This window comes from Sorex fumeus, unplaced genomic scaffold (assembly GCF_029834395.1).
Source record: "Sorex fumeus unplaced genomic scaffold, SorFum_2.1 ptg000029l, whole genome shotgun sequence".
Classification (NCBI taxonomy): Eukaryota; Metazoa; Chordata; class Mammalia; order Eulipotyphla; family Soricidae; genus Sorex; species Sorex fumeus.
Genome location: NW_026606086.1, coordinates 2,878,783 through 2,903,836, shown reverse-complemented (window position 1 = coordinate 2,903,836; position 25,054 = coordinate 2,878,783). Strand labels below are relative to the sequence as shown.

General features: G+C 57.4%; 1 protein-coding gene across 1 annotated transcript in view; it reads right to left on the bottom strand.

Moving 5' to 3' along the window:
• The window catches only part of COL23A1 (collagen type XXIII alpha 1 chain), a 112,562-nt gene that overhangs the window by 6,654 nt on the left and 80,854 nt on the right, over nt 1–25,054 (bottom strand). Inside the window, exons 5-21 of the mRNA XM_056115298.1 lie at nt 22,536–22,562; nt 12,950–12,976; nt 11,529–11,555; nt 9,716–9,742; nt 7,121–7,251; nt 6,629–6,653; nt 6,528–6,554; nt 6,311–6,335; nt 4,976–5,041; nt 4,463–4,551; nt 3,401–3,478; nt 2,416–2,469; nt 2,058–2,102; nt 1,425–1,514; nt 857–913; nt 667–723; nt 554–580 (exon numbers count right to left, since the gene is read on the bottom strand). Of these exons, the coding sequence (XP_055971273.1) occupies nt 554–580; nt 667–723; nt 857–913; nt 1,425–1,514; nt 2,058–2,102; nt 2,416–2,469; nt 3,401–3,478; nt 4,463–4,551; nt 4,976–5,041; nt 6,311–6,335; nt 6,528–6,554; nt 6,629–6,653; nt 7,121–7,251; nt 9,716–9,742; nt 11,529–11,555; nt 12,950–12,976; nt 22,536–22,562 (879 nt within the window). The remainder of the gene's footprint in view (nt 1–553; nt 581–666; nt 724–856; nt 914–1,424; nt 1,515–2,057; nt 2,103–2,415; nt 2,470–3,400; nt 3,479–4,462; nt 4,552–4,975; nt 5,042–6,310; nt 6,336–6,527; nt 6,555–6,628; nt 6,654–7,120; nt 7,252–9,715; nt 9,743–11,528; nt 11,556–12,949; nt 12,977–22,535; nt 22,563–25,054) is intronic.

The following is a 25,054-nucleotide window of genomic DNA, read 5'->3' as shown; positions in this document are numbered from 1 at the left end:
AGGGGTCATGGAGGAGTCTGTGGTCTCCCTACTACATGCCATAGGAGGACCCCACCCCCTCCAGGGCCGGGAGGGGTCTGGGGGGGTATGAAGGAGCTTCTGGGCCTCGTGCCTGCCAGGATCTGACTCAGAGGTAACACAGGGGTCCAGGCTGGGGAAGGGAGGGTAGGGGAGCACCTGGCTCCCAGCTGCATGACCCTCAGTACCCCAGGGGGCTTGTCAGGCAGCCCATCCCCCTGTCTGAGCCCAGCAAGATGCAGGGCTGCTGGGGCGGTGGAAGGGGTGATGGTGATTTCACTTTGTTCCTTGACAAGGCTTTCTAGAACATTTCAGAACATTTGATTAGTGTTTTTTCTGTTTTAGGGTTTTTGGTTTTGGGGGGGGTTACCTGGCGGTGCTCAAGGGACCATATGGGGTGTTAGGGATTGAACCTGGGTCAGCCGCATGCAAGGCAATACCCTCCCCACTGTACCTGAGGCTCCAGCCCCTCCAGAACATTTGAAAGATGAATTGAGGGCAGGTAAGGAACTGACCACCGTACCCCAGAACTCACCTTGGGACCTGGAACTCCCTGTAGGCCCTGGAGGGGAGGCAGTAAAATTTAATCTGGGGTGCTGGGTCCCTTCCCTGCCTGACACCCCTCCCGTTCCATCATCCTGCTCTTACCACAGGGCCCGGGGGACCTGGGGGCCCGGGGGGGCCCGGCTCCATGATGACCTGGGCCTGAGGAGGTGAGCAGAGATGGTTGGCAGCTGCTGGTCCCCTGGGATGCCCTCACACCCAGCAGCACCTTGCACAGGCCCCAGGCTCTTCTGGGGGCCCCATCAGGAACCCCCTGGCCCCAGCACCCCCTTACCAAGCTCTCTGCGGCCGCCGCTGGCTCTCCTTTCTGCCCCTTGAGCCCAGCAGGCCCCTGCAACACAGGACAGACCCAAGCTATTCTCCCAGGGCCCTTTGGGGTCTGGGCTCCCCTTCCACAGCCGCGGCAGCAGCTCTGTGGCGCTCAGGCTGGCAGGGGAGGGAGGGAGCTGCCCCGCATGGGCCGATCTTGGGCTCCTTGTTGGCACCACAGGGACCCCGCACCCTGGGAGTTATAACCCTCTCCTCTAGCACCTCCAGAAGGTGCTGAGCTGCAGGTGAGTCACTCCTGGGGATCCCAGATGCCCTGAACTCTAGCACCCCATCTGGTCTTGGGAAGGCGGATGGCTTCTGGGTATGGGGCAAGCCAGGCAGCCGTGGGGACCCAGGGTGCGGGGGGTGGGGCGATCATCACCTCATCTTAGGGCTGTGGAACCAAGGCTGCTTGCTGGTAGCCTGGAGGGCAGACCTGGGGGCTAGCAGCTGAGAATTTCCTACAAGGGCCCGACACCCTGGGCTAGGCTTAGCCTGGGTCCCCCACCCCAGGACACCCAGCAAGCACATACCGGGAGGCCTGGCAGCCCCATCTCTCCCGCGTCCCCTTTGGGCCCTGCTGGCGCCGTCTCTCCAGGGTCTCCTTTAGCGCCTTTGGGGCCCTAAGAGCCAAGGGGCAGAGGTCAGTGTGGGGGTGGGGGCTTCTGTCCAGCCCTGGCCCCCGCTTCTCGGAAGTTGAGAGGAGAATGTGCCAAGGGCAGGAAGAGTCAAGTCATCCCTGGATCTAACTGCAGAAGACCCTGCTGCAGAGCGCCCAGCTCATGCCCACCCTCGCCCCTGCCCGTCAGAACCCCCAGCACTGCCCAGGCCTCTCCCAGGAGGTGAGACCCTTGGCGGAGCCATGGCCACTGCCTGGCGTGTGTGCTGGGCTGCCCCCAGCTCTGTCCACCCTCCCCCACACACCCTTGTCAGCATGCATGGAGACACACAAGCACACACATCACCTGCACATATATGCATACACACTCAGCATGCATGTATACACACAACAAATACACATACAGCACACATTGGCATAGACATGCATGATACAGGAACACCCCACACAGCACACATACATCAACACACACATGAACACAAACACACACACCACATGCCACAGCCCCACACAGCCCAGCATCACCCCAGAGTCGAGGCCCAGAGACCTTCTCCCCGTCAGCTCCCGGGGCTCCGGGTAGCCCAAGTTCGCCCTAGAAGGGAGCAGAAAGCAGAGGGTTAACCAGGCCCGGCTCCCACCCCCTGCCAAGAATGAGCCAGCAGCCCCCCTTCCATAGCCTCATCTCTACTTTGGTTTTGTTTTGGGTCCCACACTCAGCAGTGCAGCATCTGACTCCTGGCTCTGTGCTCAGGGTCACTCCTAGGGGTGTTTAGGGCTCACTCCTGGCTGTGCTGCCAGAGCTTGGTGGGCCCTATGCTGTGGAGGGGACAGACCCTGGGAAGAGGCTCCGTAGATAAAAACCAGCCCCCCCCCCCGCCCCGCACCCCTGCTGTCTCATTGCTCACCTTGGGCCCGGGGTGTCCTGGTGGCCCCGGGGGCCCCTGTGGTCCAGGAAGTCCCTGTGGGTGAGTATCAGACCAGTTGGTGTCCAGGCAGAGGATGCCCCAACCCCGCACCCCTGCCCTCCACCCTGCACCCCTGCCCTCTCTGGGGACCCAGTCAAGCCCACACTTCCATGGGAGAGAATCCACCTGCCTCTGCTCCGGGGCGGATCAAAGGGCGCGCTGAAGCATCAGGAGACCGGGTCTCCGAGATTCCAAGCCCGAGCCTCAGCATGTCGAGAGCTGTCTGCCCAGACCCAGAAGTTGGCAGCGGTTGTGTTTGTTTCCCCTTAGTGTGTCACATACTGCCATGCTGTACCACATATGCCACACCCCACGCCCTTACTACACCCCCTGGGCCCAGGCCCCGTTACCGTCTGCTTGTAATTTCTAAGCCTGCGGGAGGTAGCTGGAGCTGAGTCTCCAATGGGGTCCTGGGGAGCCCCCAACCTGCCTCTGGTGACACCCACCGTCCTTCCTGGGAGTCCAGGAGCCCCAGGCCAGCATCTCCCCCAGCTGCTCCCAGGCTGCCGGGCACCGTGCCAGCTCAGCGGCCGTTCCCTCCCGATGCCCTGGGGAGCCGCCGTGTTTCCGTATTCTCCAGAGTTCATTAGCAGACTGAGCACCCCAGGCTGGGTCCCGTGGGAGAGTTACTCTCAAGGGAGGACTCCCCCCCTCTTTTTTATTTTTGGGTCACACCCAGTGATGCTCAAGAATTACTCCTGGCAGTGACAGTGAAGGGGCTGGTGGGGGGAGACAGACAGATCTTCCCTTTCTGGCCTCAACAGCCACCAGCTGCACCCCCTCCTCGCCCCGCTCCCAGCATGGGGTCCTCGCTAGTCTGTGCTAAAGGAATCCCACCTCGGGAACACACAGAGTAGAGAGGATGGGGCTGTCCCTCCCCTATCCCCAGGGTGGGGGAAACAGGACAAACAGGGGCTCTGGGTACCCTCAGTGCGTCCAGGATCCTGCCGTCGTAGTCGATCACCACCGTGTCCCCCTGCTCGCCCTTCAGGCCTGGGAAGCCCTGCAGGACAGGGCGGAGAGAAGAGTTTGAGGAAGGGGATCCCACCAAATCTGGGCGCAACAAGGCCGGATCCCAGAGTTCTCCAGGGAACGGGGGGAAATTTGGGACTGATAAACTCCCCTTTGGATTTTTTTTTTTTTTTGCTTTTTGGGTCACACCTGGCAATGCATAAGGGTTACTCTTGGCTCTGCACTCAGGAATCACCCCGGCAGTGCTCAGGGGACCATATGGGATGCTGGAAATTGAACCTGGGTCGGCCGCGTGCAAGGCAAACGCCCTACCCGCTGTGCTATTGCTCCAGCCCCTGGATTTTTTTTTTTTTTTTGAGAGGGCCACAACAAATGTTGCTCAGGGGTTATTCCTGGCTCTGCACTCGGGAATCACTCCTGGCAGTGCTTGGGGGGGGGGGGCATATGGGATGCTGGGGATCGAACCCTGTCAGATGGGTATGCGAGGCACATGTCCTACCCGCTGTGCTGCATTGTTCTGGCCCCTCCTGTTTGGATTTCCTTGTTCTATTTTGGGAGAGAAACCCAGAAGTCCTCAGGGTTGACTCACGGTTCTGGAATCTGAACCGTGTTCAGCACTGACTCCTGGCTCTGTGCTGATGGGTCACTCCTGGTGGGGTTCTGGGCATGGAACAAGGGTCAGCCTTATGCAAGCAAGTGTCCTCCCCACTGTCCTCTCTCTCCAGCCCAGGGGCCTCTTAAGTACTACCCATTGGCTTAGAGCACAGCAGCAGCAATGCACACATCAGGGGGTGAGAAAACAGACTCTGTGACTCCAGTTCCGGTGCTTGGGCCCTCCACGGGGGGTGTAGCTCAAGAGCTTCCGGATTGACTTGAGCTTCACTGGGGCAGGGCCTGAACGTGGCTGAATTGGCTGAATTCCACTGGGGTGGGCCATTGCCCCTTGGGGCTTGCGGGGGATGGGGCCCCTCGGCATGTCACAGGCCTGGTCGAGCTGATGGGGATCCTTCCTTACCCGTGATCCCACGGCTCCGTCGGCCCCTCGCTGGCCCGGCTCGCCCTGTGGAGAGGGAGGCTGCAGCCCGGAGCCTGGTCTGACGGACCCTGCCCCAGCAGGGCGGTGGGCCCGAACACGTGGACCCAGGCCCTGGGCCCTGAGCACTATCTTTCCCCAGGGGAGCTGGTCTGCAGGGGCGGGGGCGGGGGTGGGGGTGGGGGCAGCACACGAGAATGTCACCTCTGACCCTGGGTGCCTTTTCTGCCAAGGGCCCCCCAGCTGTCCCACTGCCCCTGGGAAGATACTGTCCAATAAACCCCGCAGCTGAGCTGGCTTCCAGAACACTCTTGGGTGAGGGGGTCGTGGGCACCAGAACACTGATGGGGGACAGCTGAGATGGGGGCCTGGGTTGGGGCCTTCTGAGTTGGGGTCGGGACCTGGCCCCAAGAAGTCTCAGCCCTCTGGGGCATGAGGGGTCTGACTCTCTGCCCAGCTCTGGGTGGGGGGTACGGGGGGCCCTGGGCCAAGGACAGGTACCTACCTTGGGCCCTGGGGGTCCAGGAGGCCCAGGCTGGCTCGGGGACCCGTCATCTCCCTGGGGAGACAATAGCAGGATCAAAGCTTGGGGATAGGCCTCCCCCGGGCAAGGAACTTTCTGGAACACAGGGCTCACTCCTGCTACCTGCCCTGATCACACAAGGTCAGACGTGGGGAGGAACAGAGACAGGGCTCTGCTCTGAGGGTCTGTGGGGACCCCAGCACATGCTTGTCCGAGAGGCCCCCCTTGGTGCTGCGGTTGCTGCCAGCCTGGCGGGAAGACCACACTGAGAGATGCACTGACCAGATGTGAGGGAAGGCGGGAAGTGAGTGGGTGAACAAATGAATGGCTTTGCTGGGGAAGCAAGGAAGGTCAGAGAATGCACAAACAAATGAGCAAATGACATAACGGAATGGCGGTGAATGAGTAAAGATGAACAAGTGAATGAGTGAGTTGAGTGCACTGAGGAAGGACGAGCAAATGATGAGATGAATGAATGATGAGGGGAGTGGATGATGAGAGGTGAATGAACAAGGAGTCGGATGGAGTGAGGAAAAGTGAATGAGGCTGATGCAGAATGACAACATGAATGACGGATGAGGGAGATGCGTGGAGGGAAGAAGAAGGAACGAGGAGAGATGAATGAGTGACAATGTGGAGGATGATGAGTGACGCGATAGATGATGAGGTGAATGACTGATGGAGATAAGTGATAACTGATGAGCTGGATGGTTTGATGAGATGAAGGATGAGTGAGGAGTGAATGAATGATGAGTGATGAGCGGTGAGTGAATGAGGGGAATGACGAATAGAGACGAATGAATGAGGAAAGGAATAAGTGAGGAGAGAGCAAGAAATGATGTCACGATTAACGATGAGAGGAATGAATGACATTCTTTACTTTTTCCTCATTCATCTGAGATGAATGAATGACAAGGAATATGAATGATTAAAAGACGATGAGCTGGACAGAGTGACGAGATGAACGAATGATGAGGTGAGTGGGTGAAAGTGATGAGTGATGAGTGGGTGATGAAGGAGTGAGGAGAGGAATGAACAAGGAGAGGGGAGGGAAGTGGACGATGAGTGACAAGATGAATGATGAGCTGGACGAATGTTGAAACCGAGGATCAGAGGTGAGGAACTGAATGAGCAGAAGGAAGACAAACCATGAGCGATGTATGGATGAGTGAGCAGAGAAGAATGAACAAACGAGTGGGCTCCTGGCGTCAGAGCTTCTGAGAGGGAGAAGGTCCCCCCCAAGTGTGACCTGGCCCAACCTTCTCTCTAATCCCCCCTACATGCAGCACCAGAAGCCCTCAGTCACCTTTTTCCCGAGACACTGGGCTCACCCTAAGGGAGGCAGTGGGGGTGCAGAGGAGACCAAACCAGCAGTGGGACCCCAAGATATTGGGCGACTTGCTCCCCGATATCTGCCCGGCCTCCCCACCCTGTTCCCCCACTCCTGACACTGGGGTGACACATTTTTTGTGTCTCCACTGAACAGAGCCGTGTGCCCCCGCGTCAGTGGGAGGAAGCACTCACCCTGGGCCCCGGGGGTCCTACTGGGCCCTGGAACAAGAGGAGGAAAGAGTTAGAAGTTCTGGGGGCCGGAACTGACTCCAGAGTTTATAGCTGGGGCTGACTATGGCGCCATCAGTTTCACCTTGCCTCTGGGGCCCTAAGGGGCAGAGGTGTGAGCAGGGTCAGTTGGACACCTGGCCCCCTCCTGCCCGAGAGCCTCCTAAGGCTTCTGCAGCAACTGCAGGAGCAAGAGGTGGTCCTGGACAGAGGGCAGAAATGGATCCCTGGGCTGAGGGGAGAAAGGACAGGGTGGACAGTGGTGTCTGGGTCTGGGGCTGCGTGGGGTAGAGCAGGAAAGGCCAGAAAGGGAGGGAGGAGCGGAGAGAGGGCAGGCAGAGAGAGGCGAAGAGAAAGGAAGGGGGAGGGAGGGATGGTGGGAGGGCGTGGGGAGTATCAGGATCTGGGGGGGGGCTGGCCTGTCCTGCATGCCCAGCAGTGGCTCTGGCATCTCGAGCCACTAAGGGCTCAGGGTCTGGACTGGCCCTGGGGGCTGGATGGGGTTTACTTGGGACCCTGGTCTGGGTCAGTCCAGGATGGGGTCCTGGGGATCCCACTCTCCCTCTCTTACCGTAGGGCCCTGTGCCCCCCGGGGTCCATCCTTCCCAGTGTCTCCAGGTGGACCCTGTACCCCGGGAGGGCCAGGGGGTCCTGGAGGCCCAGCAGCTCCATCATGCCCCTGGTCTCCCTGCAAGAGATGGGGCCTGGGTTGAAGTTACCCTGCAAACATAGTCCGAGTCCCTAAGGATTCCCCTCTGAGCAACTGGGGAGCCGCTCATCCCAGGAGGGCTGGCTGGAAGAGGAAGCCAGTGTTCTGGGCTCAGGAGCTATAGAACTTTCTTCAAAGGCCTGGACTCCTAATAGGGGGCATGGGGATGGTGCCAGGGTAGCAGAGGAAGGGAACAGGGGCAGGGTGATGAGCCACAATCTCAAAATAAGACACTGGGGCAGGGTTAGTGGGGTCAGACTTCAGTGACCCCCTAAACCCAGTCTGACAGCACCCAGTCAGTGCGGGCTCCAGAGACACTGGCCTGACCCCGAGGCCAGGGCTCTTTTAGACAGTGTTATGGAGTGGCGGCACACCTGGGGGTGATCAGGACTCAGGTCATGCCAGGATTCAAGTTGGGGCTCTGCACGCACCGGGACAGGACACCCTCCATGCATCCCTCTTTGGGAGCACCCCTCGCACGCCCATAAGTCCCCTGCACCCTGCTAAGCAGAAACCCAGCTCCCAGCATCACACTCACACACACACACATACACACACACACACACACACACACGCACACACGCATGCAAGCGCATGGCTGGGGCAGAGTCGCACTTCTCTGGGTCCTGCATTCAGGGGGCGAGGATCCAAACCTGGTTTTTTGTTTGTTTTTGGGCCACACCTGAAGGGGCTCAGGGCTCTGCACTCAGGGATCCTTCTGGAGGGGCAGAGGGAACCCGATGGGATCGAACCCGATCTGGCTCCAAGCAAGCCAGGTGCCTGATTAGCCCCTGAGCTCTCGATGCAGCCGGAGTAAATTCTCTGGAAAGGAGGTTCTAGGTAAGGTGCTGGAGGAGCCCTGGGCTGGGGCTGACGAGCAGGGCAGGGAGAGCTGGGGCGCCTGTGGCAGGGATGCTGAGGGCTTGGGGTGATTTGTAGGGGGGCACACACAGCGTGTACCCTGAGCAGGCGGTGGTGGCAGACCTGGTAGTCTCTGCTTATAAAGCCAGGGCTGAGCCGTGGGAAGACCCTCCAGACAGGGGGCAAACAGCAGATGGTTTCTGGGCCACACCCACGGGGGGGAATCATAGGGGATGGCGGGATTCAAACCCAGATCAGTTGCGCATAAGGCAAGCACCCTCATGGCTGTGCTATTGCTCAGGGCCCCAAAGCATTTTTTTTTCTTTTTGGGTTACACCCGGCAATGCACAGGGGTTATTCCTGGCTCTGCACTCAGGAATTACTCCTGGCAGTGCTCGAGGGACCAGTGCTGGGAATCAAACCCGAGTCAGCTGCATACAAGGCAAACGCCCTACCTGCTGTGCTATTGCTCCAGCTCCAATTTTTAAACTTTTTTTCCTTTAGGACCTTGGGCCACACCCAGCGGTACTTAGGGGGCCATTTGAGGTGCCAGGATGCAACCCGGGTTTGTTTGTTTTGGGCCACACCTGTGTGCAAGGCAAATCGCCGTGACCCAAGGGAAGAGCACACTGGTAGCGAGGGTTTGCACGCGACCAAAAGCAAGGATCCGAGGATTCCCAGGGAAATCACTGGGATGATGCAGCAGACCTGGGTTCCACCCGGGCACCCACAGTCCCCAGCCCTGTCCCCACTCGTCTGTGGGCACTGAGGATCTGGTGCAAATAACTCCTGACTCGACCCTCTTCCGACAGCCCAGGGGACGGTGACCCCACAGACGCCCATGTGTTCAGATGCCCTCACCTGGCTCTAGGCCTGGGATGGGGGACAGCAAGGTGGGTGTGGGCTGGGCAGACCCTCTTTCCCCCAACCAAGGGCTTCTGTGACAATTGCTAGCTGTAATGAGGGGTCTTTACCACCACCTTGAAGGGGGGGCTGGCCCCCCACCTCACTATGGGAAAAGCAGGGCAGGGCGGGGGCAGTGAGGGGCTCAAGGTCATGTGGCTGGCCAGTGCCAGACTGAGGGGGTTCAGTGCACTGTTCCCCCACCTCCCATGCACGGCAAGTGTAAAGGGTGCTGGCGCAGCCTGGACCTGAGCAAGGTGTGGAGCGCTCAGCCAGGAGTGAATGAAGTGTAACAGGCAGTGGGGTGGGGTGGGGCCAGAGATGTTGGGCAGGACTTAGGGAGCAAGGGCGGAGCTTGAGGACCAGGGGCGGGGCCTGAGGAGCAGGGGCGTGGACAGATGAGCAGGCGGGGCCAGGGGAGCAGGACAGATGAGTAGGGCGGGACCTGAGGATCAGGGGCGGAGCCTGAGGATCAGGGGTGGGACTCAAGGGCAGAGCTTGCGTAGTAGAGGTGGGGCTTTCGAACTGGGGGCGGGGCTCGAGGAGCAAGGGCGGAGCTTGAGGAGTAGGGGAGGAGCCAGAAAAGGAGGAGAGGGCTTTCCTGCACTTAGGCAATAGCAGGGATCCACAAACAGGCCCAACCGCCCTGTTTGTTTCTGAGGGGAGTGCTCATTCTTACCCGGGGGCCGAAGTCTCCTGGTGCACCCTAGAAACACAAACACAGGGGCCACGTCAACCATGGTTCCCGCGACACTTCCCTGCAAACACCCCTTCAACTCTGCTGTGTCATGTTTTCCTTTCTGTTGGGCGGGAGTGACAGCAGATGGTGCTCGGGAGAACTGACTGGCCAACGCCGAGATGGTGCCCTGCCCACCTATATGCAAAGCAAGTGCCTTACCCTCTGCTGAGTCTCTGCTTCCACTTTTTTTTTTTTTTTTTTTTGCTTTTTGGGTCACACCCAGGGATGCTCAGGAGTTACTCCTGGCTCTGCAGTCAGGAATCACTCCCCTGGCGGTGCTTGGGGGAACCATATGGGATGCTGGGAATGGAACCCGGGTTGGCCACGTGCAAGGCAAACGCCCTACCTGCTGTGATCGCTTCAGCCCCTCTGCTTCCACTTTTATTTTTAATTACCACAACTGTTTGTTGATTTTGGGCCACACCTGGAGGAAGTACTCAGGGACTCTGCCCAGTTCAGTGCTGGGGGTCAGTCCTGGTGGTGTCTGGGGACCATGTGCTGTGCTAAAAATGGTCTCCTCGTAGGCAGAGCCACACCCCAGCCTCATTCATTGTTATAGTTTAATTAATTTGGGGGGACTTTTTCTTTCTCTTTGGGGGGTGGGGTTTGGGCCACACCCAGTGGTGCTCCTGGTTCTTACTCAGGGATCACTCCTGGTCGTGCTCAAGGGACCTTACAAGGTGCTGGGGATCAAACTAGAGTATGCCACATGCAAGGCAAGTACACTCCAGGCTCGCATATTGCTCCAGCATCTGGAGCTCTTCTGAGTGACGTGAGTGGATTCTACGTGTTGGGGATGGAACCAGGCTTGGAGCTGACTCCTGGCTCAGAATTCAGCCATCACGCTAGGTAGATGCCAGGGACTGAACTCAGGTCGGGTGAGTGCAAGGTAAGTGCAAAGTAACCTACTCAGTCTCTGACCTCTGATTTTACTTTTTTTTGGTCACACCCAGTGACGCCCAGGGATTACTCCTGGCTCTGCACTCAGGAATCACTCCTGTTGGTGCTCTGGGGACCATATGCAGGATGGTGGGGACCGAATCTAGGTTGTCCACGTGCAAGGCAAATGCCCTACCTGCTGTACCATTACTTTGGCCCCTGATTTTACTTTTGAATTTTATTTTGGAGCCACACCTGGCTATGCTCAGGAGCGCCCTCGAGCAGTCCAGGGACTGAAACGGGGTCGTGCGAGATCTAAGGCCTGGCTGTCCCATGTCTCCAGCCAGAGTAAAATTCTTTCATTATTTATTTTTGGTTTTGGAACCACCCATGGTGGTGCTCAGGCCTTCCTTCCTCACTCAGAGACCACCTCTGGTAGGTTTCGGGGAATTCTACGTGTCGGGGATGGAAACAGGCTTGACTACGTGCACAGCCAGTGCTCTTCCATTGTACTATCGCCCTGGCCCTGCCAGAGTCACTTTTAAATCACCACGTGTACAGACCAAGGCTGTGGGCCCTGTGGGGAATGGGGAGGGAAAGTGTCAGGTGCATCGGAGGGATCCTCCCTTGAGCCTCATGTCACCCTCCGGGACACAGAGCCCACAGATCTGTAATGATGGACCCCCCCTGCATCGTCCTTGGCCCCTGGCTCTGTTCCCTGGGCTCAGAGTCTACTTGGACTCCAGTGCTCTTGTGATGACCCCCCGTTACACCGCTGAAGGGTCTGGACAGGAGCTTGACAACCTGAGAGGCATCAGGACGAGAGGGGGTTGCAGGTTTCTGGCCCCCCGGGCCTGGCTCCAGTGTCACCTACCTTTTCACCCTTGGGGCCTGGCAGTCCCTGAGGAAGAAGAGAAAGAAAGAGCAGACTTGAATGGCTTGCCAGGATTCGCCACCCTCGGTTTCTTAGGGTGGGGGCTACCCCACCCCCCCCTTTTGAGGAGTGGAGTTGTGGAGTCCTCGGATGAATGGGCTGTGGAGTCCTTGGATGAATGAGCTTCAAGAGAGAGCATGGTGTTAAATGGTGTTAAATCCCTGAGCACTATGCCCAGTGGTGCTTAGGGATTAATTCTGGCTATGTTCAGGGATTGGTTCTGGCTGTTCACAGGGGCCAGATGGGAGGCCAGGGATGGAATCCAGGTCAGCCACATGCAGGGCAAGCGCCCACCCCACTGTGCTGTCACTTCCACCCCTGGCCCCCTTCTTGTGCTGGAAACTCAGTCCTGTGAAGGACCAGGTCCTGGCAGTTCAGAAAGGCTCTGAGTATTTGGGGTGGGGTGGGCATTGTGTGTCCGACCTGACCCCTGCCCTGACCCTTTCCAAACCTCCAGCAGGTAATACAGGTTCCTCATCACCGTTCAACGACCCACCTGCCCACACACCATCACTAATCAGCCCAGCACCGGCCTTAGCTCTTAGTTTCTTCACTGTCTTGTCTTATCCATCAGGGTACATTTATGTATAAGGGGTCCACTTTTCCCACCTCTAACTCTGTACGATCCACGCACCACCCGCCATCCATCTATTCACTCATCATCCATCCACTGCCCACTATCCATCATGCACCCGCCCACCATCCATGTACCCACGACCATCTATCCATCCTCCCACCCATCTCTCCGTCCGACCCTCACACCCATCCATTTATCTGGGTATCAGGACCAATCTATTTGTTCACCAGTCCACCCCCTTCCTTCTTTCCTCCATCCTCTCCACCTACCCACCCACCTACCCATTCCTCCTTCCCTCTGTCCATCCATCACTTTTTTTTTTGCGGTCACACCCAGTGATGCACAGGGGTTATTCCTGGCTCTGCACTGAGGAATTACTCCTGGCGGTGCTCAGGGGACCATATGGAATGCTGGGAATCAAACGCGGGTCGGCCGCGTGCAAGGCAAATGCCCTACCTGCTGTGCTATGTCTCCAGCCCCCATCCATCCATCATTTAATACCATACTCTCTCTTGAAGCTCATTCATCAAGGACTCCACAGCCCATTCCCACCCAACCCTGGGTCCCCAGTGGCCCAGGGGCTGCTGTATGCTGTGTGGTGTGGGTGGGACATGTCCTCTCAGAGGTGTGGGGCCCAGAGTCCCAGGACCCTGTTGGATGTGCAGCAGTGGAGGCTGGGGGGGCCGTGACCTCACTCAGTCTGTCGTCACCACTGGCCTTTTGGAGGACCCTTTTCTGGGTGTCTCTTGCACAAACCCCACAGGCTCTTGTCACCATGACTTACAGGTTTCCCGTCCAGACCCAGCGGCCCCTGGGGAGGGAGAGAGCAGAGGTTACTGTGTGCAGAGCATCTCTGGGGTTGGCCCCCTGAAGTCCCCTCCCAGCTTCATAGGGTGGAGGGGGGACTCCTGAGGGCCCAGGGCCGGAGAGTCAGCGGGGAGGAGGCACAGCTGAGAGGCAGAGATGGGAACAGGAGGGTGCCAAGTCCAGTCGCGGAGCCCCCACCCGCCTCCCGGGAATACTGCAGCCACAGACGGGGTTCAGGGAGGCATGTCGGGTCGTCCCCGCTCCAGAGAGCCCCTGCGCCGGCTCCACCTGCACCCCAAGTTCGGCAGCCCTGCCCCCCACCTGGGACATGTGTGGGAGCCGGGGACCCCCCTTCTGTGCCCCTCACGGCTGCGGATGCCCCCACTCACCCAAGGAAGGGTCCCAGGGGCTCTGTGGGGTCTGCAGAGCGGAGATCACAGTGCCTGTCACACCCCCCATATGTGACGCCTTGCTGAGCTGGGGGGGCACTCTCGTGCCTGCCACCCAGCCCACACTCTACCTCACCCCCCCCCATTTCACCCCTTGACCCCAACAGTGTGGATGAGCACCCGAGTCTTGGCGGCACTACAGGGAGCGACTCAGCCTGCCTGGCACAGGCACTCCCACCTGCTTTCAGCACAGTGCCACCTCTTCCAGGAAGCCTCCCAGACTTCACACTGCCCAGGGCCCCTAGTCTCTGCGTCCCACACAGGTCTGGACCGGCCTGCAGGACCCTGGCCTGGAGATGGGGGTGCAGCCTTATGAGGCAGGGAGGAAAGTGACCTCTCGCCCACTTCTGGCCCTTGCCAGACTAAAACCCACCTAACTTTGGGGGGCCTATCTGGAGGTGTCCAACCTTGAAGACTTCTCGGAGGTGGGGACACATCTGCCTTTGGAGGGGCCTGTCTGGAGGTGGACCCGGCTCCCACCTGTGGGGGTCTGGGAGCTCCCGAGGCCACTCAGGGGTGCCATGTCCTCCTCCCAGGGCTGACTGGGCTTTCCCTAGCTACTACAGCTCCTCCATCGGGTCCCCATCCTGGGATTCATCCCTCCAGCCTGCTCCATGAGGAAAGCCAGGACAACCCCCCCCCCCAGTTGTGCTCAAGTGCTTCTGGGTCAGCAGAGGGAGGGACGACTCTGGAGCCACGGGGGTCCCTGGAGACAGGGTGAGGGAGGGGAGCGGGTCGTTCTAAAAGCCTAGGGGTCCTGCCCCTATCCCGGGGTCTCCTGAGGGGTGCCCAGGAGGACTGAAGGGTCAGTGTGAGGAAGGAGGGGGCCACCGGGCCACATCTGTGGGGCTTAGGGGCACCTCTGTGGTACGAGGGACGGGGACCTCAGACTGGCCGCCCCAGTCGGGGCTGTCCTCACTGTCCTGCCCCATGAACTGGGTCTGTTTCCCCAAGCCCATGTCTGTTAGGGGCTGGGGGATGCCTGGGCGAGCTTTACCAAGCAGGAAATCAGCATTCCCGGGGGGCTGGAGGAGAGGCTGCTGCCCAACACCCCCTCCCCCCGCCCAGCCTGACTCTGGGCAGGGAGAGAAGGAGCAACCCCGGGAAGGGCGAGTCCCAAATGGGGGGTGCAGGTCAGGCCTGCTCAGGGCTCCATGTCAGCAGGCTGTGTGGGGAGCAGCTGGGGCCCCTCCTTCATGATGTGGGGTCACTCCGCCCCCCTCCCTTACCCAGGGCCAGGCCTGTGCATCAGGAAGAGAGGCCCATCTCTGTGCTTAGCTGCCAGGCCTGGTTCCCTGGGGCGGGCGGGGTCCCTCTCCACAGCAGATCAGGGCCAGGGGCTCTCTGCCCCCCTCTCAGCTGCTCCTCCCCAGCCCCCACGGCTGCTCTCAGACTCGGGGCTTCCACCTGAGTGGATATCAGTCCAGATCCACGGGGAGCCCAGCCCCTCAGAGCTCCTTGCCCCCCCCCATGCCATGATGCTTCCAGAGCCTCAGTTTCCCCTTTTCCCCTCCCAAACAAGAAGCCCCACCCCCATCCCTGGCTCATCTGGCAGGAAGATTCCCGAGTGGGGGCAGGAAAGGGGTGGGGGGGCTCTGGTTAAGTTGGGAGCGTTGCAGCACCTTTGAGGGGGGGTCACTGAACAGAGCAGGACCCATATACTGGCCTGGTTCCGGCAGCAGAACCCCCCTGACTCAACCCCTGCTGGGCTGGGCAGGCCACAGTCTTTTCTGTTTGTGATTAAGGGGCATTATGGGGACCTGCCCCCCACTGTGCCCCGACAGGGCCCTGAAGGAAGGGGCTTGACGGGGATTATCAGCCCTGGGCCCAGTAATTGCAGCCCAGATGTCAACAATTTGTCCAACTACAAGGTAGTGGGCAGCGGGGACCTGCCCCCCATTTCTGGCTGAATGGTCCCCTTCTGGGGGGGTCGGCATTCTGGGGGTGCAGAGGCCTGGTGGTGTTACCAGCTTGGGGGCTTCTCCTGAGACGGCTGCCCCCCTCCCTTGTGGCTCCAGGAGGGGGCGCTGTGCCTCTGCTACACGGCGGCCCTGGGCAGGGGGGTGTATAGGGGTGTGGGGGAGCTGAGTGGGGTGCTAGGGAGTCCAGGAGTCTGGCCTGGCTTGCAGAGTTTTGCTTCAGCACCAGGACTTCGTAGAAATGAGCACAAACGCGTTTCCGCTACCCGGAAGCTCCCACACTTGGGGAGCCTGTGCCCAGCCCCCAGCCCCCATTCCCGAGCCTCCCGCCCCGAGTCTGTTTGGGCACTGGGCACATCCTTTCTCTGCACTTTTTGTCTTTGGGCCACACCCAGCGATGCTCAAGGGTTACTCCTGGCTCTGCACTCAGGAATCACTCCTGGCAGTGCTTGGGGGACCATACGGGATGCCAGGGATTGAACCCGGGTCGGCTGCATGCAAGGCAAACGCCCTCCCCCACTGTGCTGTCGCTCCCGCCCCTCACACCTCCCATCCTTGGAGCAACTTATTCCAGGCTTGAGCCGCACACAGCATGCAGCAAGGCTGGAATTCTCCCCCACCCAGACCTGGTTCCCACGGCTATTTCTGGCTATTACATTCCATACACCAAGCTCTCATTTCCTCTGGCCAGCAAAAAAACAAGTTTCAGGGGTGCAGAGTGGCCCACCTGAACTCGATTCTCTTAGCCCTATATGGTCCCCCAAGCCCTCCCAGGAGTAAGCCCTGAGTACCGCCAGGTGTGGCCCCAAACCACAAATAGGAGAAAACAGACGAGCTGGTTTCCCACCAGCACTGGCGCTGCCTGGACACTAGGGGCCGCTCCTGACCTGCCTGACTGCCCCACCATGTGGGTGGGGTGTGTGTTTTGGGGGGTCCCTGATTTCTGAGACTGATGCCAGCCCTCCTTTGGTCCCATCCGGGGGCAGTGCTGCATACGTGCTCTTTCCTAGAAAGGGGTGCAGACCACCTGCTGCCCGTGACCGGGAGGAAAGCCAGACTGGTCAGCGCCGACATATCAAAGTCCAGGACCAACTCCGGGGAGGCAGGGATGTATTTCCGAACAAGGGTGTGTTTGGGGGGGGCACACACCCTTGTCCCCTAGCTGTCCCTGCACTGGTGGGGTAGTCTGCCCTGTGCTGGGGGTGGGGGTGTGCAGAAACCAGCACCAGACTTGGGGAGTTTGGGGGGCCACCCCTCCCCAATTCTCAGGGTTGACTCCTGGCTCTGTGCTCAGGGATCAGTCTTGGCTGTGTTCAGGGGACCCCCTGGAATGTTAGGAATCAAACCCGGGTGGGCATATTTATTTATTATAAGGCAAGCGTCTTACCCGTGTTCTATTGACCTTGGGGAGGTCATGACTGGGGGTCACGGGGGGGGGGGCAGGAAGCAGGGAGACTTCGGGAACCTCCCTGAGATGAGAGAAGGAGATGTCAATCGGAAGGAGATAAGGTGGGGCCATAGCAGATGACTCGTGGGCTAACTACATTTTAATAAGCGGCCTGTGCTAACAGTTCCCAAGTGCATTGGCTGGTCCAGTCTAAGAAGTGCCCCCAACCTGCGACACCACCCCACCATTCCCTTACAGAAGAGTCCCAGCCTGGGGCCGCCTTCCCTGCTCCACATTCCTGGTGCTAGTTTGGGGTAGTGCTAGGTAGTACGTGGTACGGTGTTGAGTCCCTCCTCCCTCTGCTGGCTCCTGCATCCATCTCCCACCCCGCACCTGCCATGTTTTTTTTGGGGGGGGTGGGGTGGGAGGCTGGCTCCTGTTCATGGTCTCTGGGGAGCAAAGGGCTCCTTGTGCTCTGGCGATGTACTGCGTGAACTGCTTTCTGTCTGTCCACTAGTGAACTCCTATCCATGCCTCAAAATACGGGCTCAGCAGTGAGGACACTTAGGCGCCCCTGCCCGGCACTTCTGCTGCTTAGTTTTTTATTTATTTCTTAATACTATTATTTTGGTTTTGGGGCCACACCAGGCGATGCTCAGGAACTACTAAGTGATTGGGGGACCCTATGGGGTGCCAGGGATTGAACCTCAGCCAGCTAGGTTCAAGGCGAGCATCCTTCCTGATGTCCTCCTGCTCCGCCCAGCTTCTCGTGTTCAGAACCACAGGTGCCACACTAAAGATGAGACTGTGCCACCAAGCGCTGCCAGGCCCAGCAACCACCAGGGGAAAGGAGGAGGGGCGGGGGAATGAAAAACAGGCAGTGCTGAACAAACACCATGGCCTCTTAGCACCTGTACTGCAAGTCGTAACGCACAAAAGGAAAAGGAGAGAGAGAGCAAGAAGGAAGGTGCCTTCCATAGAGGGAGGCTGGGGGTAGGGATTAGGGGGTTGGGGGATGGTGGTGGAGCAACAGAACACATTGGTGGTGGGAAATGTACACTGGGGGAGGGATGGGTGCTGGATCATTGTATGACTGAAACCCAATTATGAACAGCTTTGTAATGGTCTATCTCAGGGATATGCAATTAAAAAAATTTTTTTTAAAGTAACGTGGAGGGGCTGGAGTGACAGCACAGCGGGTAGGGCGTTTGCCTTGCACGCAGCCCGACCTGGGTTCGATTCCCAGCATTTCATATGGTCCCCCGAGCACGGCCAGGAGTAATTCCTGAGTGCATGAACCAGGAGTAACCCCTGTGCGTCACTGGATGTGACCCCAAAAGCAAAAAACAAACAAAAAAAAAACAAAAAAAAGTAACGTGGAGTTCTTGCCCAATTCGATCAACTTAATCAATGGCTGAATAAAAAGCAGTACTCCCACATTTTTTTTTTTAAAGGGCACTAGGGAGGGCTCTTGCCTTGCATTCTGGTGGGGTCTCAAGATCACTCCGGGCCAACAGGGCTAGATGTCTTGAAGCCTGGTCCAGTGATGTGAGTGTTTCAGTGCAGGGGTGCTGGGCTGGGCGGACATCAGGGCTCCACCTGGTGCTGACGGGTGGGGGTAGGCAGTGGTGCCCGGGACAGATGGTGTCTGGTATTCCATACTCGACCACCAGGTGGCAGTGACACACCACACAGAGATGATTAAAAACAGCTGCATAACTCAGGTTATACTTCAAAATGAAACAAACAAACAAAAAAGGCAGTGTTCAGGGGCTCAGGAATTACTCCTGGAGTGCTCGGGGGATCATATGGGATGCTGGGGATCAAACCTGGGTCAGCCGTGTTCACCAGCTGAGTACATTGCTCGGGCTCCCTTGGGATATAAAAGGTAAAGGTAAAGGCCCTCCCGTTGATCGTCGATTTGCTCGAGCGGGCCCAGTAACGTCTCCATTGGAGACTTTGTTGTTACTGTGTTTGGCATATCGAATACTCTCGGTAGCTTGCCGAGAGGGCTCTCCAAGAGGGGCGGAGGAATCGAACTCTGGTCGGCCATGTTGGCCACGTGTAAGGCGAACGCCCTACTCGCTGTGCAATGAAAACTGCTGCAGGGGCCAAAGAGAGTGCTGTGGGCCAGCCCTCACCCTGCACGCGGCTGACTCAGGTTTGGTCCTCAGTACTACATATGACCTCCCGACTCCTGCCAGACAGGAGTGATGCCCGAGTACAGCGTCAATAGTATGCACTGGGCACAACCTAGTTGTGAGCCCAACATTAAAAATTAAACAAGCAAAAACATCTCCAAAAAATACATCAGTGAAACCAAGGTACTCTCCCAAAACATGTTTTGTTGTTCATTTTTGGTTTTGTGTCACACCTGTCAGGGCTTACTCCTGGCTCTGTACTCAGGAGCCACTCCTGGGGGGCTCGGGGGACTGCATGGAGTGCCAGGGAACAAACCTGGCATCTGAAAAGCAAGAGCCTGTATGCTGTCCTATTGCTCTGCCGCCCCCGACCACTTTTTTTTCTTAACCGCACCATATTGGCTCTGACGGAAAACTATGACAATCTTTGCATTGACCAGGTGTTTGTTTATTTTGAGGGGGGTGGAGGGTGGAATAGGGGGTGGAGGTCCTCTGGCCCAGGCATCTGGAGGGCAATTTAGTGGCACACATCACAGCCGGAAACATGTGCAAGTCCTTTGGTGAAGTAACAACATTTCTTCTAAAGAGATCATGGAGCTAAGCAAATAAGCTTATTCCTATTGTTTCTAGAATGTTGCATATGGGGGTGAATGAGTCACAGTTGAAGTGCTACAACTTGAAGCCAGGCTCAGACATGCCACGGAGGATAAAATGCCACTCGGAGCTTATATTTCAGAACGAATGTGTGTGTGTGTGTGTGTGTGTGTGTGCGCGCGCGCGCGCGCTAGGGTTGGGGGTAGAGGGGCCACACCCCAGCTGTGCTCAGGGGCTGTTCCTGGCCTTGGGCTCAGGGGATATTATAACTGGGCCCTGGGGCGCCCTCTGGTGGCCCTCAGGGGATATTCATAACTGGGCTCCGGGGCGCCCTCTGGTGGCGCTCAGGGGACGTTCATAATTGGGCTCCGGGGCGTCCTCTGGTAGCACTCGGGCGCCCCGCTGATGATGCTGAGGGTGAGCCTAAGTGGTGCTGCGGATTCCAACATCATGCATTGCGCTGCATGAAAGGCAAGCGCTGTCCTTCCTCTGCTCTCTGACCCTCTAGAAGAATTCTTACTGATGCAAAACAATCTTCTGTCCATGTGGTGGGGGGAGACAACCAACCCCAAGAGCATGTTCCTGGAAGTTCATTTCAGAAGAAACATGAAAGCGAAACCTTCCCACTGAGAAACAGCGAGCAGTGCCCACACCCAGGGGACACTAAGGCCTTGGCTGCGGGTGACAGGACAGCAGAGGAGCTGATCCTGTCTTTTTTTGGTGCTTTTCTTTCTTCTGGGAAGGTTGTATCATAAACATATTGCTGTCAAGACTCCCTCTAGAGACTAAAAGACAGGCTGACCTCGGGCTGAGGGGTCCTGTGGTGGGGGTAAGGCAACAATCTGCCTATCAGTCGTGACACATGGGGATGGCCCTGGCCACCCCTCCTGGGTCCACATAAGCCTGTGATTCCAGCTGGTTTCACTGTGGGACACTGGCTGTGCTGCATTCATCCCCAAACAGCTGTCGTACTTTCTGACTCCTTCCTCCACCCCCACCCCCCCGTGTGCTCACTTTGCCTTTTATTCTTTGTTTTGGGGCCACACGCGGCAGTCTCAGGGCTTACTATTGGCTTTGCACTCAGGGATGACTCCTGGTTGGCTTGGGAGACCATCTGGGATGCTGGGATTGAAACTGGTTGGCTGCGTGCAAGGCAAGTGCTCTTACTGATGCAAAACTTACTGTCCTGGGGCTGGAGCGATAGCACAGCGGGTAGGGTGTTTGCCTTGCACGCAGCCAACCCGGGTTCGATTCCCAGCATCCCATATGGTCCCCTGAGCATCGTCAGGAGTAACTCCTGAGTGCAGAGCCAGGAGTAACCCCTGTGCATCGCCGGGTGTGACCCAAAAAGCAAAACAAAAACAAAAAAACTTACTTTCCCATTAAGCAAGTGACATGAGGGGATGAGCAGAGCAGGGAGGGCACCTGCTTTGCACGTGGCCGACCCAGGCTGGATTCCCAGCACCCCGTATGGTCCCCTGAGCACTGGGCATTGCCAGAAGTGATCCCTGAATGCAGAGCCAGGAATTACCCCTGGGCATCACTGGGTGTGACCCAAAAACTTAAAAAGAAGGCTCAGACCACTGGAGTACAGGCCTTCTGGGTGGGAACCCCAGATTCTGTCCCCCAAGATAAGAACCCCCAGTGATCCCTAAGATCAGCAGCTTGGCATAGCCCCCCAACACACAATCACCCCTCCCCAGCCTCACTCTAAATGGGGAACCATGGCTTTTAGTCCAAAGGAAAAAATAAATCCTTCCCGAAGCTGGCTCTGGGGCTTAGTAAGTTGCAGAAAATAAAATAAAACAAAACCAAGGTAAAAGGTAAAGGTAAAGGCCCTCCCGTTGTTCATCGATTTGCTCTAGCGGGCCCAGTAACGTCTCCATTGGAGACTTTGTTGTTACTGTGTCTGGCATATCGAATACTCTCGGTAGCTTGCCGGGGGCGGAGGAATCGAACTCGGGTCGGCCATGTTGGCTTCGTGCAAGGCAAATGCCCTAAACGCTGTGCTATCGCTCCAGCCCAGAACTAAATAAGACAAAAGCCTTTTGGGGCTGGAGCAACAGTACAGCAGGGAACATGCTTGCCTTGCCAACCTGGGTTCGATCCTCAGCATCCCAAAGGGTTCCCCTAGTACTGCCAGGAGTAATTCCTGAGTAACTCCACAGCCAGGAGTTAGCCCTGAGCATAGCAAGGTGTGACCAAAAACAAAACAAAACAAAAAAAATGCCTTTTCTACATGGGATTTCCTCACAGACTGTCATCTCTGTCACCCAGGAACAACGAACAGAACAACGAGGAAGGCTGCTGTCAGCGATCCAGACGGGCCTCATCAGAAACCAGCAGGCCCCATGGAGGTCACAGAGCAATTGACTTAAATTCTGCCTGTGATCAACCCTCTAGCTTCAAGACCCAAGAGCCTGTGTGAGGGCAGTTTGGCCATCCACACCTGAGGGGTCTCTGAGGAGGGGAGGCAGCCGCCCTGCCTTCTGGGGTGACACACTGGGCCCAGCTCGGCGCTTAGGGGCTGGATCCACTGATGCTCGAGGGACTACGTGGTTCCAGGGACCAAACTCGGGGCTCTCACGTGCAAAGCCTGCACTTGCACCTCAGAACCCCTAGCCCCTGGGCACCCCTCTCTGCACACTGTCCCACAGGTCCCCCGCTTAAACACGGCCCAGGGGGGCCACCCCAAGTTTAAGCTGCCTGTAGCTTCTGTGGTCAGAGACCCCAAGATGTTACGAAAGCACAGGTCAAACCATGTGCCTGACCCGTCTGCCCCCCAGTGCTGATCTCCACGGCCCTGCAGGTCAGGAAGATAAACAGGGGGTATGTATACATGGAGGTATACACATGCCCAGACCGATTCCTTCTGGAAGCTTCTGTGCTGTCTGCAGGCTGCCTGAAGTGCAGACAGACCCCCCCACCCCCACCCCCACCCCGTGTTTCCCTGGCAGTGGAGGGCAGGGATCGGGCTGGGGAGAAGCAGAGAGTTGGCAGAGGCTCAGAAGGGGACTTAAGGTTTGAGAGGGAAAAAAAGCTGAAGAGAACAGAGGATAAATGAGCAAATTACCGGGTAGCCGTCTCGTCCCGCGGGGCCCTGCAGCATGAACACGGCGTTAATGACCACCTTCAACGGAAGCTGGTGGTGCCCACCCCCCGCCCGCTCGCCTGTACCCCGCCTCGCCTCTGCCGTGTGCCTGGGTACATAGAGCCGGGGCAGGAGCTGCGCCTCCCCCCGATCACCAGCACATGTGGGGCCCCAGGGCGCAGCCTCAGTCTCCCCGGCCCACAGTAAATGCTCCGTCCAAGGGAGGAACAGGGGAAAGAAACTTCCTCCCACCTGCGCACACACCTGATGAACACTCAGGTACTCAACAGGCTCCATGGGATGACAGGGTTTTTGCTTCTACTTGGGGACTGCACACCATGACTGAGCTCCCAGCTCTGTGTTGTGTTGGAGAGGTGGGGGTCGAACCTGGGACCTCCCACATCACGTAGAGCAAAGCTTGTCCTTTTTTTTTTTTCCCAGTGTTTGGGCCACAGTGTTTACCTACTACTGGCTCTGCACTCAGGGCTTTTTCCCTGTGGTGCTGGGGCATCATATGGGATGCTGAGATCCCACCTGGGCTGTTGCAGGCAAAGCACATGCCCTACCCGCTGTACTCTTGCTGGGGCCCCAGGCTTGCCCTCTTGCGCTCAGGCCAGCCCCTTCTGAGAGGGCCCGAGTTCTCACTCCCATCTTGGGAGTCTGGGAAGGCCTTTCCCCCATTCTCCAGGAGGTGAGTTACAAGCTGGTAGTGAACGACCTTTTTGTTTTGATTTTTGGGCCACACCTAGCAATGCTCAGGTGTTATCCTGGCTCTTGGCTCAGGGATCACTCCTGGCTGTCTCAAAAGGCCATATTAGATGCGGGAGATTGATCCTTCCCAGTGTACACTGGTTCAGGAGTTAATTTTGCAATGCCCCCCGCCCCCAACAAGGATCACGGCTAATGTGGGGGTGCCGGGCTCCTGTGGGTACTAAAGGCTGCTTGGGGCAGCAGATGCAGAGGAGACGTGGGTTCCCGCACCCTGGGAAGTCAGAGACTGGGATGTGGGGGCTGGGGGCACACGCCTGCTTCTTGAAACCCCTGAATCCACAGCTCTCGAGCATGGAGCCCTAATACCACTCAACCCACGGATAGCAGCTCAGCCTCCTGGGCATTCACTCCAGATGCATCTAAATGCTCAAATAAAGCCCAAGAAAGCACTTGAGGTCTCCACAGAACCCGGCTGAGATGCGTAGGCACAGCCGTGCAGGAGGGTTGGTGGGAGCACAGCCATGCATGCACCAGCACACCGGCACCCTGCACGTACCCATACATGCATGCAGCACATACCCTGCACTCACTCGCACACACTAGCATGCATGCAATCACCATGTAAGGTGCCAGCACAAGAGCCGACACAGGCGTGCACCCAGGGAGCAGAAGGAAGCACAGGCACACAGGTACCCCGCACCCACACGCCCCCCCGCCACACACACGGGCACACACATGGCATGCACCCACACACGCACACAGGCATCCACGAGGACATACATGCACGCAGCCACGTATGCACACAGACATCCACGAGGGCATACACACATGCACGCAGCTGTAGGATAACATTGCCACAGGGAGCTTAGGTTTATTGGTTACACCCATCACAGTGCTCCCAAGTCACTCCCATTCCTCTGTATTTTTCTGTAAACTCTTCTCTGTGCTCTCCTCCCCAATCAGCTAATCACCTTTTCTCCCTAATCAGATTCTGTTAGCTTGTAAGAACAGATCCTTCTTAAGACACTGAACTTGTATTATAAGTTATGTCTTTTGCATAGTTTACCTTAAAGCAATGTTCTTTCTGTATGGACACAGGAAGACAGTTAATATTATGCTTTGTAACTTGGGAGTTGATTGACTCCAAATAATATTTACTCCTGGGCATTTGCTTTCTTGACTCAGTTGCCCTGAGTTCCTAGCACCCCAAAAGCAGGGTCCCGACGAGGACCCTGGGCAATGGACCCAGGGCAAGCTGTGAGCTACCCTGGCATCGAAATGGGCCAGGCCAAAGCGTCACAATAGTCAACTATAAAAGTTGAGGGCATGGTCACAGACAAATGCTGTCATGATCCAAAGGTAACAACGAGACTAGGACCCTGCTGGGGCTAGGAAGACTAACCTGGCCTGAGGACTGCAGAATATATAGTGAGATGTCCTCAGGAAGAACCAAACTAAGTTTATATCTCTTACTGTGCTCATACAGAATGACATTGCTAGAAATATTAGAAGTAGATTTACTACAACTATATAAGTGGATTACTAGCTGAGGAAAGAACACACCCTCGTTGGGATCCCACCCTTGAGCAGGTCTCCTAGTAATCTGGTGTAATCTCTTTAGATGAGATTTTTTATCCTTGAGTTAATCTCCTGGAGGAGTGATCTTACCTCCCTTGGTTTTTTTTTTTGGCTTTTTTTTGGGGTCACACCCGGCGATGTTCAGGGGTCACTCCTGGGTCATGCACTCAGGAATCACTCCTGGCGGTGCTCGGGGGATCATATGGGATGCT